This window comes from Diceros bicornis, chromosome 17 (genome assembly GCF_020826845.1).
Source record: "Diceros bicornis minor isolate mBicDic1 chromosome 17, mDicBic1.mat.cur, whole genome shotgun sequence".
NCBI classification, from domain to species: domain Eukaryota; kingdom Metazoa; phylum Chordata; class Mammalia; order Perissodactyla; family Rhinocerotidae; genus Diceros; species Diceros bicornis.
The window spans coordinates 52,182,995-52,201,649 of NC_080756.1; the positions used below are offsets into that span (position 1 = coordinate 52,182,995).

Sequence of the window (18,655 nt, forward strand, 5' to 3'; positions counted from 1 at the left end):
GGAGACCCAAGTCTTCTTTTACTTACGAAGTAGGATCAATGGTACATGAGAGTTCATGGTCTTCAGCTATATCAGAATCTTAGCAGATGTCACATCCTAATTGTCAACAATCAAAGACTTAACTTTAATAAAGAATTCTCTGCAAGGTTGTGGATTTATTTTGAGTTGGAAATCAGAAACCTGCAGAATCAGATTTCAGATTTGATTTTCAGAAATCTAACTCTTTGGCTAAAGAAGATTCGTGTTACTTTAACAACAGTCATAGAATATTTTTAGTTTCTTACACTGATCTTGAAATAATATTTAAAGCTTTGAGCTCATCATTTTATTTTTACGTGTTCTCCAAAACACTTAGAAGACATCAATGAATGTAAAATTCTTTATATTCTCTATTTACACTCTAATGTTTTATGGCTGCACATACTTAGTCTTCCATGCCTGGAAGTCTAGAGACACTTGACTCCAGGTAATCACAAATGATAACATAAGATTTACCTTTATGTACTATGGTCTATTAGTGCCCCATTTAACAGGGAGGTGGGATCATTGATATGTTTAAATCTAGACATTTATAAAATTTCAGAATTTTATCCTTACATTTGTTCCCTGAACCCATTTCTAGTATCAATAACTGAATCAGACAGGGTTCAGTCAGAAAAACAGAGCCACTACAGCTGTGATAGGAATAAGGGATTTAATAGAAGAATTCTAATGGGAGAGAACCTGGATGTGGAAGGTCTGTGCATTCATTTCTTATGGCTAACGTAGCAAATTGCCACAACCTCAGTGGTTTAAAACAAAAGAAATACATTCATTCACAGTTATGGAGGCCAGGTATCTGAAATCAAAGTGTTAGGAGGGTAACATTCCCTCTGAAGTCTCTAGGAGAGAATCCATTCTGGAGTCTGGAGGAGAATCTGTTCCTGGTCTCTTCTAGTTTTTTAGACACTGTATTACTTGACTTGTGGCTACCTCCCTCCAATCTCTGCCTTCCTGTTCACATTGTCTCCTCCTTTTCAGTGTGTGTCAAATCTCTCCATGCTTCTCTTTTATAAGGACACTTATGATTAGACTTAGGGCCTACCCAGATAATCCAGGATAATCTCCCCATGCCAAGATCCTTAACTGGTTCACGTCTATATAGATTCTTTTCCCTTTATGTTAACATTTTCAAGTTATAGGGATTAAGACCTAATATCTTTGAGTCGTTATTTTTCAGTCTACCACAATGTGGGAGGGGGAAAATTCCAAGCAGTCGTGTTCATCTGGACTCCAAATTGGGAATTCTAAAGAGAGAGCTTTAGGAAAAGGCTATAGAATCTACCCCTTTGTGGAATGGAAGCCACTGCCAGTAGGGGAGCTGCTGCTGTAAGGAAGCTTTCCCTCTGTGGAAAATGGTTTCTTCACCAAGGCCACCACCTCTCAGGAATCAGCACTTCTGTGGAAAATACTTATTTGAAGGACTGCAGCCGTGCATCTGTTGATAGAGCTGGGGCTGCTGCGAGTTGTCAGGGTAAGAGGTCAGCAAGGTGAATTGAATGTGGAGAAGGAGGAGATGATGATCTGAGGACCACCAAACTCTTCAGCATCCACCCATCATCCTTTTGAGAGTAATGATCTCTGTTTCAGTTTTGACCTCCAGTCATCCCATGATTTCCACTCATTGTCCAACCCTGACCAGCATCTAAACAGAGAAAAGGATTCTGGGAAATGTATTCCCACACTTAGGAATTCTGATGCTAATTTGACCACAGAAACTCTAGCACATTCTACATTTCTGCTGACATTTAGTATTGCCAGCCTTTAATGTTAGCCATTCTGGTGGGTGTAGTGGGTCCTCACTATACTGTTATTTTGAATTTTTTCAAAATGATGACTAATGGTGAATAATGATGTTGAGCACCTTTTATATGCTTTTAGGCCATTTGAATATTATTTTTCATAAAGTGTCTCTTCATGTCTCTCTGCCCATTTTTTAAATTAGAGTATATTATTGATTTATAGGGTTAATTATATCCTGATATAAGTGCTATAGAAATACGGGCATGTGTGTGTCACATGAATACGAACACAGCACCTATCTTTTCCAAGGCTATGAGTTGCATTTTCACTGATAATGGTGTTCTTATTTTTAATGAACTCTCCTTTCCTATCTTTTTTATTATACTTGTTTACTTAGTCTTGTTTAAGAAATCTTTGTCTGCTGTAAAGTCATAAAAATATTCTTTTATCTTTTATACAAGAAGTTTTATATTTTGAGCTTTCATATTTAGTTCTATGATCCATTTTGAATTAATATTTATGTGTGGTATAAGGTAGATACTGTTTCATTTTTTTCTGTGCAAATATCCAATTGATTCAAATTCATTTATTGAAAAGACCATCATTTTCTACCTTTAATGATGATGACAACTTTTTTCATAAATAAGCTAGCTGTATGCTCATGAATCTCTTTGTAGACTCCTTGTCTGCTCCTGTGGATGTATATCTATCCTGGTATGAAGTCAAAACTGTTTTATCATTGTGGCTTTAGAGTAAGTCTTGATATTCAGTACTGTAATTTTTCCATATATTCTTTTTTTCAATAATGTCTTGGCTATTCTAAATCCTATGAATTTCTATTTCTAATTTTAGAATTAACATGTCACTTTCCAAAAAAATCTAGCTGAAATGTTTAGGGATTGTATTGAATCTAGAGGTAAATTAGAGAAACTTGACATCCCAGGAATATAGAGTTTTTAAATCCAAGTATATGGTCATCTCTCTGCTTATTAGGTTTTTCTTTAATTTTGTCAACAATGTTTGCAGGCTTGGTTCCCCAGGAAGCAGATTCTGAAATCAAGATTAGCAGGACGGAGGGTTATTAGGCAGCACCATTGGTATTACCACCTGTGGAAGAGAAGGGAAAGGAGCAGGATTGGGCAGAAGGGAAGGTGGGCTGTGTTGCATTCTCAGTGAGGCCTCAGTCAACTCCAGATGGAGCTGTTAAGCTGGAACAGACCTTTTGAGTTTCCTCCAGTTAGAACAAGGCAGCCAGGCCTTTATACTCCCATATCATTAGTCCTTGGATATAAGCTGCCCTGGAAAGGAGACATGACCTTCGGTGAGTTCATTCTCTTCAACAGAGACAAAGGCTCACACTTGATAGATGTGTGTTGACAGCTTCCCCAGCAACTGGGAGAATAAGCCCTTCAGTCCTGAAGGAGGATCTGTCTATCACACCACACAGTCCACTACAGTTTAACTGTTTTCCAGTCTAGATCCACTTTTTCTTGGAAGTAAAGCAAGTCCAGGTTGAAAGTGTGTCTCTTTTCTTGGCATAAACTTGTGAAAGGAAGGTGTGGAGTGAATTACAGCCCCTGGTGCTGCTGGTGAGCTCAAAGTCACAACTGATCCTCATCCTCTCCCTCCTCTACTGTTCATTCTAGATTCCTCTCACTCTCTATTAGCACCTCTGCTGATCTCTGTCACCTACCTGGGGTTTTATCACTGTTCATCATACCACTCTCTAGCTGTGACTGCTGCATTTATCTATTTACCATCAAAATGGGCGATAGATTATAAAGATGTACTCTGGTGGGACAACTGGATGCCAAACGTATTTCTTCCTGTCCCTATTGTGTAACAGCAGCCTTACCTTCTCCTATTCATCAGTCAATTATTCATTCCAAGAGAGTGAGTCATCCAATGAGATGTTGTGCTCCCTGGTGGGAGAATTTGTCCTTTATCGACCAGGTTCTCTAAACCCACAGAACACAAAGTGACTTGGACAGAAGGCAGGCATTTCCCAAGTTGGTCACTGGAATTGATGGTAAGCAAGGTCACTCCTGCTTCTGCCCTTCCTTTCCAGACCCGTGTATTCTACCTACTGAGGACAAGCACCTGATAAAGGTTATTGAGTTAAAGCCTACACTATACCTTGGAAGATGACATCATGTTTTCATAAGTATTAACTCTGAGCTGGCTCTCTAGCTGTGCCTTCAACAGGCCCTTAGTCCTTTCCATTCCTCTATTTGACCTTCAGCTTTATGTTGCTTTCATTTGTGATATGACCAGTGGACTCCATGGTCAATTGCCCACTTTCTTACCTCTATGCTAGAAACTGTGTCCCTTGGTCGGACGTATTTTGTAAGATTCCATTCCAGTTGATCAACTATTCTCTAAGCTCATGCATACTCGTTCTGGCTGAGGCCCTGTGGGCAGGACAAGCAATTCCATACCCAGAATATGCATCTATTCCTGTCAAAGTGAGTCATGGCTCCTTCCATTGTGAAATGGGTACATATTAGTTAATTTGACAGCAAAGAGCTTATTGTTTTCTTTGAGGCATCTTACCATGGGTTTCTGTTGGTGCCACCTAACCCTATGACTTGGTGGGTAAAACAGAACCCAGCTCATAATGGGCAGTCTGCTGCCTGGTCACTTGCTACACCATATTTATCAGTCACTGGATATACAGATCCCTAGGAAAGAGGTACTACTTTGGGTGAGGCAATGAGGCCACATTGCATGAAATATTCAGACGTACAGGTTTTTTGCATTTTTCACCTCTATTACTATTTTGTTTTTGGATACTGTTATAAATGGCATTACTTTTTAAATTTTATTTCTCATCGTTTCCTACTAATATATAAAAATATGATTGATGTTTACATATTGAGATTTTGTCCAGGGACCTTGATAAATTGTTTATTCCAGTACTTTATAAATTATATTTGTTTGTTATGTAGAAAATTATATTATCTGTAAATAAAAATGTCTTATTTCTTTCTTTCCCATTTTTTATATTTAAAATTTTTTTTTTCTTGCCTTATTTCACTGGCAGGACTTCCAACAGACAATAGAGGTTGGTGAATAAAATAACTTATACAGACTATTCTTGTTTCAGATCTTCTTCCAGAGCTCAAAGGAAAAACATTTACTCTTTTACCAGAAGTATGATGTTAGGTTCAGAGTTTGTTGTTGTTAGGTTTTTTGTTTTCTCTTTTTAATGTCAACATTCTTTACCAAATGAGGGAAATCTTCTCCTTCTAGTTTTCTAAGAGATTTTGTTATAATCAGGTGTTGCATTTTATCAAGTGCTTTTTCTACATCTATTGCAATAATAATATCTTTTCTCTCTCTCTCTTATTTTTTTTTCCAAAATGTAAATCAACCTGTATTACTAGAATAAACCCCAACTGGTCATGATGTATTATCCTTTCATGTATTCCTAGATTTAATTTTCTCTTATTTTCCATAAGGTTGGTATTCAACTTATTTATTTCTGGAAAAGCAGGATCAAAACACTGTTTTTATGCTCAACAGTATCTGGAGTGAATCTAAATGATAAGGTATGACTTTAGGTTCCTTCCATTCAGAAAATGAGGAGAAAGAAGAAAATTTGAAAATGGAAATTGTTAGGAGACAGGCAGAAATTTAGTCTCACAGCATCTTTATTCCATCATGTAGTCCACAAGATATATGCTCTCTGAAGTTGCCTTTAATTGCAGGATAATAACTGAGGCAAAATAATTGCACCGACTACATTCTTCCATCTGGTACTTCACTCATTAGTGTACTCTCAATCTTCACTGGATTAGCCAACTTCTCACATATAATCCTTCTTTGCTCAGTGCAGTCAGTAAAATAAACATATGTTCTATCTATATATCCACAATATATCCTATAATTTAAGTCATTTGTGTTTCTTATAAACCTGAAAGAGAAAATAAAGAATTATACTTGGCAAGTCAAACATTTGAATCACATTCACAGAAAAAATTACTTTTCCAACGTATTATTGCTAGAATCTGCCTTGTCTAAAATAAATTTTAATTATTATTCAGAAAGTCAAGAGTGTCCAAGTTATTCATTTTTATCGACAAATATGCAATTTCAAACACTGTCTGATTTCTCCCTGCCTTTTCCACTTTATCGCATCGGGAATATTTGCTGTCCTTTACTTCTAGACATAGCAGCTCTCTTCCCCAATACCTAATATGATTTAGAATAATTCAGTTCCATTAGATTCTCTAGTGTAACTGGCTCAGTAGTAAATCTTTGATGCTGTCCTCCTCAAATGTTTTTCATAATCACCAAACCCAGGAATTAACCTAATGTAGGATGCCTTAAGCTCAACATCGTCTCCAAGTGATCCCCCCTAGCCATTTTTCCAAGATTTTACTCTGACGTTCTGAATAATTACCAGCCCCTAACACAAGATTACTGATCAGGGACCATGCATTAAAGACAAATTTGTAAATTGAAAATATTACCTTTTGGAAAAAATGTAGCATCAATACTAGTGTCAATAATAATGATCATCAATCAATAAATGATATCATCAATTAAATTTTCAAAAGTGCAATTTCCTATTTGAGGTGACATAATACAGATGTCATTGAGCACAGCCCCTTTCCAGAAAGAGGCCCCAAAATAACATTGAGAATAAAAAACAACAAAAAATCATACATACATATGTTTATACGATTATACAGTATATATTTATAACGTATCATATATACATATATATTATTGTATACTTTTAATTTTTTACAATTAATTTAATTAATTGTTGATAATTTGAAATATCTACTGTTTTCCATCCCATTAATAATCTTCTCATTAGCAATAATTACAAACACATGGAAATTCTACTTTACCAAGCAAGATTCCATCTATATCCTCCCCTCATACACATACTACCTTTACCTCTAGTCCTTCACTACAAATGGGATCATTAAAACATGCATCCTTCTCTCCTCCATTTGTATATGTTTAATACCTCATTCTGTCCTCTCATTGCAAACTGCCAATGAGAGAGCTGCCTTGTGTTTCTGACCCATATTCCTAACCCTGCTATTTCAATCTGGAGGAAGAAGCAAACAAAACAAAACAAAGCACAAAAACAATCCAAGCTTCTATTTGCTGTCTGGCCCAATGTGGTGAGGATGCAGGAACCTCCGGGTTTAGATTCAGTGTGGCAGCACCTGACACAGTTGTCCTGAGTTCTCTCCTGTTTGATGTGCCCTCAACCAATAAATACGTACACATTCGTGGGCTTCCAATAGTATCCAGCAGGTTAAGGCTTTGCTTTCTTCCTTTAGTCTAATTCAGTCTGCTTCCCAAATTTAAAGGATTATAAAATACACGTGGAATTTTGTCATAATTTTCAGTAATCCTTGTTTTTTGTTTTTTTCCCATCACAAGCAGAATAAATAAAACACATGAACCTATTTATAATGGTACATTTATAAGCACATTTCTTAATATATCACCCAAGAAAATAGTTTATATATACCATATATGCCATATACCATGCCTATGTGCATTTTATTATTTTTACTGGAAATGTTCTTCTAGTCTACCTCTAAATTTTTCGTTAAAACATGGCCATTTCCAATGTCAGTTATAGCACAAATCTCAAAGCTAAAATTTATTTTTGATTATTCTCTGTATTCTTATTGAGGCTCACTCACATTACGTTCTTTTTATCTGTAGAATAGTTTAATTAGTCTGTGCATACAATTAATGGTTATGTAACTAAGGGAAGAATCAATCTTTCATTCATCTTTGATTCCCAGCACTTAACACAATTTTAAGTACATGTTAGAGCCAAGTGAATTTCATTGGTTTCTATAATTTTCTCAGATAAAAGCATTATTCACAGAAACTCTCCCTTATTTGGCTATTGTAAGTTTGTTAGTGACTTGTCAAAATAACGAGAAGACATTTGCAGCAAATTATTCCATTATTAAACACATTAAAGAAGCCTGATGGAAAAGAGTTATTTAAGGATGCAATTTTAGTTGAAGCCAGTTTTAATTGTAATCTACAATGCTCCTGAGGAAAATACCTTTACTCAAACCAACTAAAAAAATTCAATAAGAATAAAGAGTTACCAGTCAGAGGAGATAATTGTCTCATCCAATTTCAGGTAGTTTCTGGAATATTTTCTGGGAGATAATCCCAACCAATAATCTTGTAAACTGAGGGATTTTATAAATTCCTACAGGAAATAGACATGGCTTGTTAAAATAACTGTGTCATTACCTCATAGCATAATTTCTTACCAAATACTTTTTTAAGGTAACCATTTTGACATTATACTACTAATTTTTGATGCCATTAAATGAAATTGAGACAAAGTGTTCCTTACTGTAAGATTTCCTCCAGTATTTAAATATCAGTTACTGTTTCCCATGGAGAAGGACCTATCAGTCCATACATAAGCTTAATTTGGGGTCAAGGAAGTTCACAAACCTCAGGACTCAAATACTGAGCAGTAAATATTCAGTCCATGGGCAAAGGAGGTGGTTAATCACTGTAAATACAAGTTAATAGAAACAGAAAGAGTAGGAGAAAAATGTAGCAAAGTCAGATGAGAGTGGTGATAGAACAGAATTTAGAACCACTCCAGAATTTTGTAGCCAGAGTAACAGGTTTTTCTCATATTCCAGACATTTTTTGAGTAAATACTTATGAATTAATCATTTGAGAATGATCAGATGAAGAGACTATGGATTGATTTCCCATCTTCTCCAAAAGAGGACAAAGATTCTTAGAGTAGGGAAGCTGAGACTTGTGGGAAAATAAATTTTTTGCTTAAAAAATAAATATGTTATTATTATTTGAGACCAGAAATGCTGTGTAATAAGTAAAACAAGGAGACATTATTCAGAAATTAGAAAAAATAAAATAAATAAATACATAAATAAATCTTCCAGAGAACTCACTTTTCCTGGGACCCAGGAACTCAGTGCAAGATTTCTGCTTGGCAGTTGCCTTTGCCATCCCCTTTTAATTCTACTTTTTAACACATATTTTATTCAAACTATCCTCTTATTCTAGTATACACTGGCTTTTTCTCTTAGTTGAAAAAATACAAAAAGGTGGAAACAAAGAATCTCCTCCTATGTAGATTTTATGGTAACCCTTAGGAATAATTTCCAGATATTCTGTTTTTACATAAATGATCAGAAATCATGTTCTGAGAGTTAATCCTAATGTTCCAGTTTGGAAATGCCCACAGACTTAAAGATTCTGGGTGCCCCATATCTACCCATCTGCCCATCAGCCTGAGATTCCACTGATGCTAAGGTCCTAAGCTAAGATTTCACATGACTGACCTTGGCTATGCTACCCTGAAATAAGGCACTAAGTCTCAGTCACCTCATACCCCAACTAAAGAGCCAGAACCATGTCTGGATCAATATAGATCTTCCTTACATGCCTCACTCCTTTCTGTTCTGTGATGGGAGAAGTGACTTCCTTCCTCATGGGCAGAGATCCATGGGGCCTTACCAATACACCTTTGTTCTTAATCTTCAACAGGCTGGCATTGTGAGAAGAACATATCATTTTACTCCTTTGCCATGGTTCGTAATCTCTGAGTAGTCCGTAGCAGCTGTCCTCATGCCACATCCATTGCTTTGGGCAAGGTTTACATTTGTGTTCTGGAAGAAGAACGTGGTTTTATTTGGTTTGTTTTGATAATCTTCATTATTCTTATCATCCCCGTTATCCTCTATGTTAAATTAACCACTTTTACTTGTCTTTCTTGTTTTTCCAACAAAGGTGAAGAAAATGAATCCTGTTTTCCAGGCCCTTATATACCACCACAATGTGCCCAAAACACCATTTGAACAACACATTCCAAATTAAACACTTGGATTCAAGTGTATTTTCCTACCTAAGGAGTCCTGAATAATGACTAATCAATTTCCCTCTCTCTCTTTGTCATTTTTTGTATTCCTAGTTGGTGATAAAAGCTAATCATAAAAAACATTGTGTGGTGAGAATCAACCCCACTAACCGACATCAGTCCTGCCTTTCCAACTAGAGCATTTCTAACTCTCCGACTTGTAGAATATTTGAGACTTCTCTAGAGCACAAAAAACATGTTTTAGTTACAATAGCTATAGAAACTATCAGAGATATTAAAAGACCAATTCCTCCCAATTCCAAAGGTAGACCTAACTTAGTTTCTTTTCTATTGACCCGCATCAAACACTGACTGAAATTTAGGAACGAGTCACATATAAAGAGATGTCCTTTCCTCCCTATCTTCTATTGACCTCAGCACCCAAAATAACAGTAGTAAACGTCAGATTAGAGATACTGTATACTGTCTAATGTTTTATTAAGTAAATATCACCCCCTGATATATTGAGGCCTATAGTTATTATTACTTTTTCTGTTTTTCTTCTAACTGCATAGAAATATCAATGAGTCCTCTGTCAGCCACAATCCTTCCCCTAAATAATGGCTTCCTAGGGAAAGACTGCTAGCTATTGATGAAGTGGTTCTCAAGTGACTCCTAGGTTTAGTTCATTGTGTAATAAATAACTCAAAGAGGAATGCAGGTGTACCTCGTTCTTTTTCGTATAGCTCACGACATAATTTGGTGGCTATTTCCTGCAGTGTGATAGAGAGGTTCCTGTTCGTCTCAGAACAATTCATGTTATGCATCAGTTGTAGAGAAATATTTCTCTGAAGTTCTTCTTTAAAATTTTGTAGTTTATTCAATTTTCCCATTTCTGTCTTCAAAGTTATGTAAACTCCAGATCAAAAAAAGACATGATAAAAAATGTTAATCCGTCAATATAACCATCATCTCCTCTTTCCTGAAATAGTATTAAGAACATTAAAAGTCTAGGGAAGCAGTCACTTCACAGTAGTGAGGGAAAGAGACTAAGTACCACATTGTAAGTACCTAGTTATAAGTCCCCTTTGTGGGTATATCACCTATTATCATTCCAAAGCCTCAATTCAGAGTAAACTTTGTTGTAAAACTCATGCAATTCTAAGTGTTTTCCCTTTCAATCAAAACACGGATAATACCTACATATGCTTCCTGAGACTCCCAGTCCCATCAGCAGCAGAAGGCACAGGAGAGCCAGAGCCAACGCCCTTTGACGCCATGCCTGGGAAGGAGCAGGAGGTGCTATGGAAAGCAAAATTAGCAAAGAGGTCTGGCAATGGTATACATCTTAATTTGAGTCATTCATTCACTCATTTTGCCTTTATTTCTTTCTTTACACGTCCCTGGTCATGGAATATTGTTTGCTAGAAACTCACGGACGTTTTTATAATACCTTTTTAAAGAATAAGTCAAAAACATTGTGTTAGTTGTTTTGCATGCAAACTGGTTCTCACAGGAGAGGTTGTTAATTGGTAGGCTGATTCAAGAAACAAAGAGGCAAAAACGGGGTTTAAAAAGGAAATTAGAAAACCAATCAATCTGGATACAGCATACCTTGTCTGTAAAATGTGGGGAATCTGAGTAGCTGACATTTAACAGAGAGGTCAATCTGAGTATCCCTTCCTCGAGTGGACAATTGTGGGATGTCAAAGAAAATAATTTTGGTTATTTATATTTTTCCCAGAAAATCCTGAAAGTTTGGCTGCAAAACATAAATGATAGGCTGTCTCTTTGTAATATCTCTGGGTGTCCTTCCAACAGACAGATTTTAGTTAGGCCAAATCTATATCATTTCCTCATTAGAATTTTTTCATGTCTTTTAGCAACAAAATTTTGTTGAATGCTTCCTTTTTACTAAACAGTGAAGCCCAAACAGATCATTTCCCTATTAAAAAAAAAAACAAGGGGCCGCCCGGTGGCGCAAGCGGTTAAGTGCGCAGCGTGCTGCAGAGGCCCGGGGTTTGCCGGTTCGGATCCCGGGCACGCACCTACGCACTGCTTGGCAAGCCATGCTGTGGCGGCATCCCATGTAAAGTGGAGGAAGATGGGCACGGATGTTAGCCCAGGGCTAGTCTTCCTTAGCAAAAAAAGAGGAGGATTGGCAGATGTTAGTTAGCATGGGGCTGATCTCCTCACAAAAAAAAAAAAACAAGAACTATGAACTTCGCATTTAATTATTATTAAATCACTACATGATTTAAATTATCATCATATGTATTTATGGATACTAGATATTTCAAGAAAATGTGATTCAGGGTTAACACACGATAATTTCACTATAGTTCTGATCTATATCCTACATCTCACAAGTTGGTAGTGCAATAATAATGTAAAATACAGAGAGAATTGCAAATAAAATGTGAAACAACTTTTTTAGACTTTATAAAATAGTTAATAGTGAAAGAACTACATAATCAAGATCTTATCTAAAGTTAGAAGTATGACTTCAAGTGCTATGTTTCGTAAGAATATTTTCTCACTTATATATGTATTCAATTATTCAAAAATCTATTGAGTACCATCTATACAGTAAACACAATTTTGGGTGATAACAATACAGAAGTGAACAACACATACAACTCCCTGCTCCCATAAAAGATATATTTCCATCATGAGATTAAATAAGTGAATAATATAGATAGATAGATAGATAGATAGATAGATAGATAGATAGATAGACAGATGATAGATGATAGACAGAAATATCTCAACTTGTAACTTGTGCTATGGTGTGCAGAGATCTGAAACTGATTATATTACAGAGAGCAGGTAGTTCAGATTTTATGGCCAGTGAAAATCAGCACACACAATCAGTGTGAAGAACATTACAGACAGCAATAACATCTAGTTCAAAGACCCTAATGTGGGGAAAACATTTACTATTTGGAAAAAAAAAATTCACAGTGGCTAGAGAATTATGTCCACAGTGAGAAATGATGTTAGAGGAGGTCAAAGAAAAAGGAAGGAGACGTTATTTATAGACTTTGTTAGCCACAGTAAGGGTATTGGAGTTATTTGGCAATCCACTGGAAGAGTTTAATCAGGAGGGGAAAATAATTGAGTTTTTTTAGAAAAATCACTGTTACTGCATATGGAGAATGAATTGTAGGGCTACAGTATTGGAAACAGGGAGAATAGCAAGAAACCTATTGCAGTATGTCACATGAGAGGAAATAGCAGCTTGATTTACTAGTATTAGAGAATGTGATGACACACGGATAGAGAGTAAGAATACATTTTGAAGCTGGAATCTATAGTACAAATTTATGAAATGTTAACGGGAGATTTTCAACTTGATATAGTTGGTAGATAATAATATATACACATTTATAGGCAGTATAGCATAATAATTTGCTGTGATGCTGGAAGCTATACCACTGGTATTTTAAATATCAGCAGGGTCATCCATGGTGGACAGGGTTCAGTGGAGTATTCAGACTAAGACAGACTGGGAAGAAGGACATGGCCACCCACCCTTGAAAAAAATGACTTTGAAAACCCTGTGAATAGCAGCGGAGCATTGTCTGATATAGTGCTGGAAGGTGAGAGGATGGCACAAAAAGACCAAGCAGGGTACACAGGGTCACTAGGAGTGAGAATTGACTCGACAGCACTAACAAAAAGCATAATGATACAAAGCACAGCACATTCTCTAGGGCTACTGTGCCTGGACTTAAATCCTGGTTCTGCTGCTTATCGCTTGTGGGACCTTAGGCAAGTTATTTAACCTCTCTGTGTCTTAGTTTCTACACTGGTTTAAAAAAAAAGCCACAAATCTTTAGGGATTAAATGATTTAATATTTGTAGTACAATTAGAACAGTGCTGGCACATAGCAAACACTTGGTGATTGTATTTAAATATGTATTTATTTTTGTATTTAATGAGATGAGGGTGATTGAGGAGAGGGAACAGTTTTAGAGGAAAAATAAACATTTCTATTTTTGCCATTTTAAGTTTGAAATGAAATTACAACCGCACGTGGAAACGTGAAACAGGTAGTTGTCTTTTCTAGTCTAGAGATCCAAGGAAAGATCATGAGGAGATATTTGAGAGTCATTATATTTGAATCCAAATGACTGAATGAGGCAACTTAGCAAAGTACATTTAGTGACGCAAGAAAAGGGGATCCAGAGCAGAGCCCTGGAGTATTCTATAATATAGAGTTTGATCCAGGGGGAAGAGTTAAAAATGAAGACTGAGAGGGAGCAGCCATTGTGATGGCAGAAACCATGAGGATGTGTCCATGAGAATGTGCAACAAAAGTGTTTAAAGAAGAGGGACTGTTTCAACTTTGTGGATGCTGCAGGGAACTCAAGTAATAAAAGAACAGAGATGGGACTATTGGGATGAAACAGGGGAGTCATAGGTGATCTAGACAACAATAGTGTCCATGGAAAAATGAGGACAGAAGCCTAACAGTTAGTGGAGAAGAGAATGAGAATGAAGAATTGGGAGTCTGTGACCAAAGGTAATGCTTTCAAAAGTTGGGTTGTAAAAGGAAATAAAGAAATGGAAGAATGAATGGAGAAACTTAAGCAGTCAAGCAAGGATTGTGTTCTGTTAAAATAGGAGTAGTAGAGTTTGTTGTTGCACTAAGGAGGGATAGTCAACTAGAGGAGGAAGAGAGAATAAGTAAGCAAGATAGAAAGGAGAAAATTGTACAAGAAATGACTGAGAAGGACACATGGATTGAAATTCAGAGCAAAATGAGGAGGTCTGTATTTTGATGAGTAAATATGTACTTTGTAAATCCTACCTAGAAGTAAGGCAGAGAGTATGAGTGAGGATGTGGTAGGATGGAAATTTTAGGTAGCAAAACATTGGTATAGAAGGAGGTAGGAGGAAAGCTTGTCAGGTGAGAGTAAACTGGGCTTGAAAGTTTCTGTGTTGTTTTACCAGCAATGTTCAGCTGTTCAGGTGGGGCACAGAGTGTAGGGATATTTAAGTTTAATCAGAATTGGAGTTTTTCAAGGAAAAAACAGTACATTGAAGGGGAGTGTATAAGAGAGTAAAGGTAAATATTACGTAATATAAAGTTTATATTCCATAATATAGACTTTAAGCTGGGTGATGAGAAAATTAGACAAAATTGATAAAGTGAGTAAGACATGGATTCAAGATTTCCATAGAATCAAAAAATTTCTGAAGTAGAAATTTAGAGTAAGATGGATTAGTAGGACAGGTGATGGGAAGGGAGGTGATGGGATATGAGAAGGGCGATTGTTGGTATATGAAACTCATGGTATGCTCATCCACTTACACCATAAAAAAGGTGAAATACCAACAAGGAAACTAAGATAAAAAATATTGTAAAATCCTTAACCCCCCCTCTTAAAAATAATCTGCATTAGAGGAAAAACCTACAGAATTAAACTGTTATTCATTCTCAAGATTTACAATACTGATGATAGATGAAGATCTAACACTAAAAGTTCTGTTCATTGTAAAGTTAGAATTTCAAAGAATGTTCCATTTTATGGGGAAAAATACTTAAAGAATACATGAAAATTCTTCTATTACTGCTCTCTCCTGATTTCACTGTTTCTACCAACTTTCTGTGTTCTTCATAGCTACTGTTTAAGTTATTTTTAACTTAAACATACTGATTTCAAGTGCGGATATGCTGGGGAAGATTTCACCCAAAAGATCAGTAGTCAGGAGGTGGGAGCTACATATGATAACAGAAATATGAGGTTATGAGTAGGATGGAGATTGGAGTATACTTTATTGGAGTATAAACTGGAAGTCAACATGGGTTGTTTGTTTATATTATAATTTAAATTTGAATGGAAAAATACAAAGTTTCCAGGTGCTGTTTGGTTATGAATGTTTTATCTTCCAATATTTCTTTATCTATTTTTTTCCTTGAGTCCTTGATGCGTCCTTTCATTTAACTTAACCTTGTCTATATTTTAGTAAATTGGGAAAAGATCTCAAAAAGAAGTAGGAAAATTTTAGGCTGATATATGCATGACTTGGTAGAAAATCAAATGAAATCCTCTAAAAGTCCTCTCTGCCTCTTTTTCTCTCTGTCTGTCTCTGAATCTCTTTTAAACACACACATATACACATACTAGCATTTTCTTATAAAAAAGAACATACAAAGTCATAACGTTACTGGATAACATATGTTTCTTGTTCCATGGCTTCCTTGCATAGGGAAGAAAAAACCAAACATTTTGCAATCCAATCATATGAAAATACTATCTTATCTTAATTATCTTGAGTGTGATATTAAAAGATAGAAACTTTGTAAAAGACTGAGGGTTCAATGCACTGATCAGTGCCTTAAAAATAAAAATCTTTATACTCATTTTGTACGGACATTTTGGCAGCTTTGGTAAAAATGGTAGGATTAATTGAAAAATCAAATTGAAGGATCATTGTCGATTCACTAGTAACTACAGTACAGGGCTTCTACCCTTACACTTCTACCATCTTACAACACATCCATAGCTCAAAATCTTACCTTTTATCCCAAATTTGTCAAACTCCTGGATATTTTCTGTCTTACTGGAGTCCTGGAATTTTAGATCTGCATAAGTAACTTCTTCAGACATTGATGGCTATAAAGAGAAAATTCGACAAACTGTAAAAAAAAAAAAAAAAGATGAGAGTGAACTAATGGAGTTAATGTTAAACGGGAGTTGTGATTTTAAACTTCTGTTTATAAACCGAAGCTTAAACTTACAAGCTTAAACTTCTGTTTTTAAATCCACTGTACCAATCACCCACAGGTCTGCAAACGAGCTGCAGCACATCTGTGGCTTCAGAAAGAACAGAGATCTGTTGCAAGAGGGAACATCTTTCTTCCTCTTATCTCTTCCTTTTTCTCATTTCTCTATGTCTACCAACTACAGAAAGTAGTTTTTAAAATTGTGTTTGGATATTAATAGTGTCCTGCAAGGGGGCACAAATCACTAGCACCACATGATGCAGATACAACATAGAATTTACTGGAGAAGAGCTCTCAAGCAGAGAAATAACAGACAGGACACAGTCCTCGAACACACACCTTTCTACAGCAGTGGCCTGGCATAGGTGTTCCGTATGTGTCGTGACAAAGGTCCTGATAGAGGGGGTTTGCCTTAGCCAGGAGACTCCCTCTCCCAGAGAGAGGGAGAGCGTAAGCCCCACCCTGTCACTCTGTCACCCTGTCACCCTGTTACATGGTACGAGTTAGCCTAAGAGGAGCTAGGGAACACCTGGTTTCTCTAGTAACAAGCAATATATTTAGGGGTCTGGGGCCCAGGAGCCATGCCAGGGAGTATGCATACTGACGGCCAAGGTCGGTTTACCAAAGACTCTAGAAATAGCTTTTTTTTTTTTTTAATTTTTTGTTTATTGCAGTAACATTGGTTTATAACATTGTAAAAATTTCAGGTGTACCTCATTATACTTCTATTTCTGCATAGATTACATCATGTTCACCACCAAAATACTAATTACAAGCCATCACCACACACATGTACCGAATTATCCCTTTCACCCTCCTCCCTCCCCGCTTCCCCTCTGGTAACCACCAATCCAATCTCTGTCTCTATGTGTTTGTTTATTGTTGTTATTATCTACTACTCAATGAAGGAAATCATACGGTATTTGACCTTCTCCCTCTGACTTATTTCACTTTGCATTATACCCTCAATGTCCATCCATGTTGTCACAAATGCCTGGATTTCATCATTTCTTATGGCTGAGCAGTATTCCATTGTGTATATATACCACATCTTCTTTATCCATTCGTCTCTTGATGGGCACTTAGGTTGCTTCCAAGTCTTGGCTATTGCGAATAACGCTGCAATGAACACAGGGGTGCATGTACCTTTACAAATTGGTGTTTTCAAGTTCTTTGGATCAATACCATTATTATTGGGTATTTATCCAAAGAACTAGAAATAGCTTTGCAGGCCAGGAAAACGGAGATCAGCCTTGCTGTCTCTGCAGACTGGCTCAATCCATTTGAGCCAATCCTCAGCTAAGGTACCAAAAAGGGAAAGGCAATGAGTCTCCAGGGACATGCAGATACAAATCTTATAAGGTTGACTTAGTATTCTTAGGAGGCAGGGTTCATTTATTTCTTGATCAATACACAAGATAGAGGTAGGGGTTGGGGAATGTCTGTTTTTAAGTTCTTTCCTAATTTTCATTGGTAAATCTTACCTTGAAATTCACGTCAATATTGCCACACATAACAATCAATAAAATTTTATAAAAACAGAAAAAATCACAGCTATAAAATAACTAGAAATATCCACAGCCAAATGAAGAAAACTTTAAAACTTTTGAGAAAAATTAGAAATAGAAAAACATGGTTTTGAATTACAAGCATCAATATTGTAAAAGAATATTATTCCTCCTAAATTTATCCAAACATTCAATGTCCACTTAATTAAAATACTAATAGATTTTTTTCCTGGTACTTGACAAAAACCTATTGACATTCATCTGAAAATATAACTGTGAACATATTGCCAGCAAATTTAAAGGAAAGCATATGCAAAACATATAATGATTATCTCATTCTAAGCACTTTACTAATGCTGGTTTCATTATTACAACTCTTTGAGCTGGGTACTGTTATTATTGCCCTTATTTTACAGATGGGGAAGTGAGCTGTAAAGAGGTTAAGTCCTTAAATTTGAAGGGAAAAACATCAACACAGATGGAGTGGTAGAGTTGAGACCTGACCCAAGCATCCTGGCTGCCTAGTTCAAATACATATCCACGGGCTCTAACGCCTCTCATGGTGAGAACAGACCAGCTCCTCTCTTCCTCTTAGGAGGATCAAATACTTGTATATAAAGAATGAAAACATTACAATTTTAGAAGAAAATACACATTGGTGGATTTGTTTATTATCTTTGAGTTGGAGAGATTTTTCTAAAAAAGACAAGAAAAAACATTAAAAATATTGAAACAATTGACAATATAAAAATTAAATTTGTTTTTATGACAAAATATAATAGAGT

At 36.1% G+C, this 18,655-nt stretch overlaps 1 protein-coding gene across 1 annotated transcript; it reads right to left on the bottom strand.

Moving 5' to 3' along the window:
* Window positions 1–5,417: 5,417 nt before the first annotated feature.
* CLEC12A (C-type lectin domain family 12 member A) lies at window positions 5,418–16,329 on the bottom strand. The gene is made up of 6 exons (XM_058558815.1): window positions 16,156–16,329; window positions 10,829–10,927; window positions 10,353–10,541; window positions 9,286–9,437; window positions 7,884–7,990; window positions 5,418–5,698 (listed from the first exon to the last, which is right to left on the bottom strand). Exons 1-6 carry the CDS (start codon window positions 16,244–16,246, stop codon window positions 5,524–5,526), a joined length of 813 nt encoding a protein of 270 aa, XP_058414798.1. The 5' UTR covers window positions 16,247–16,329; the 3' UTR covers window positions 5,418–5,523.
* Window positions 16,330–18,655: the final 2,326 nt, after the last annotated feature.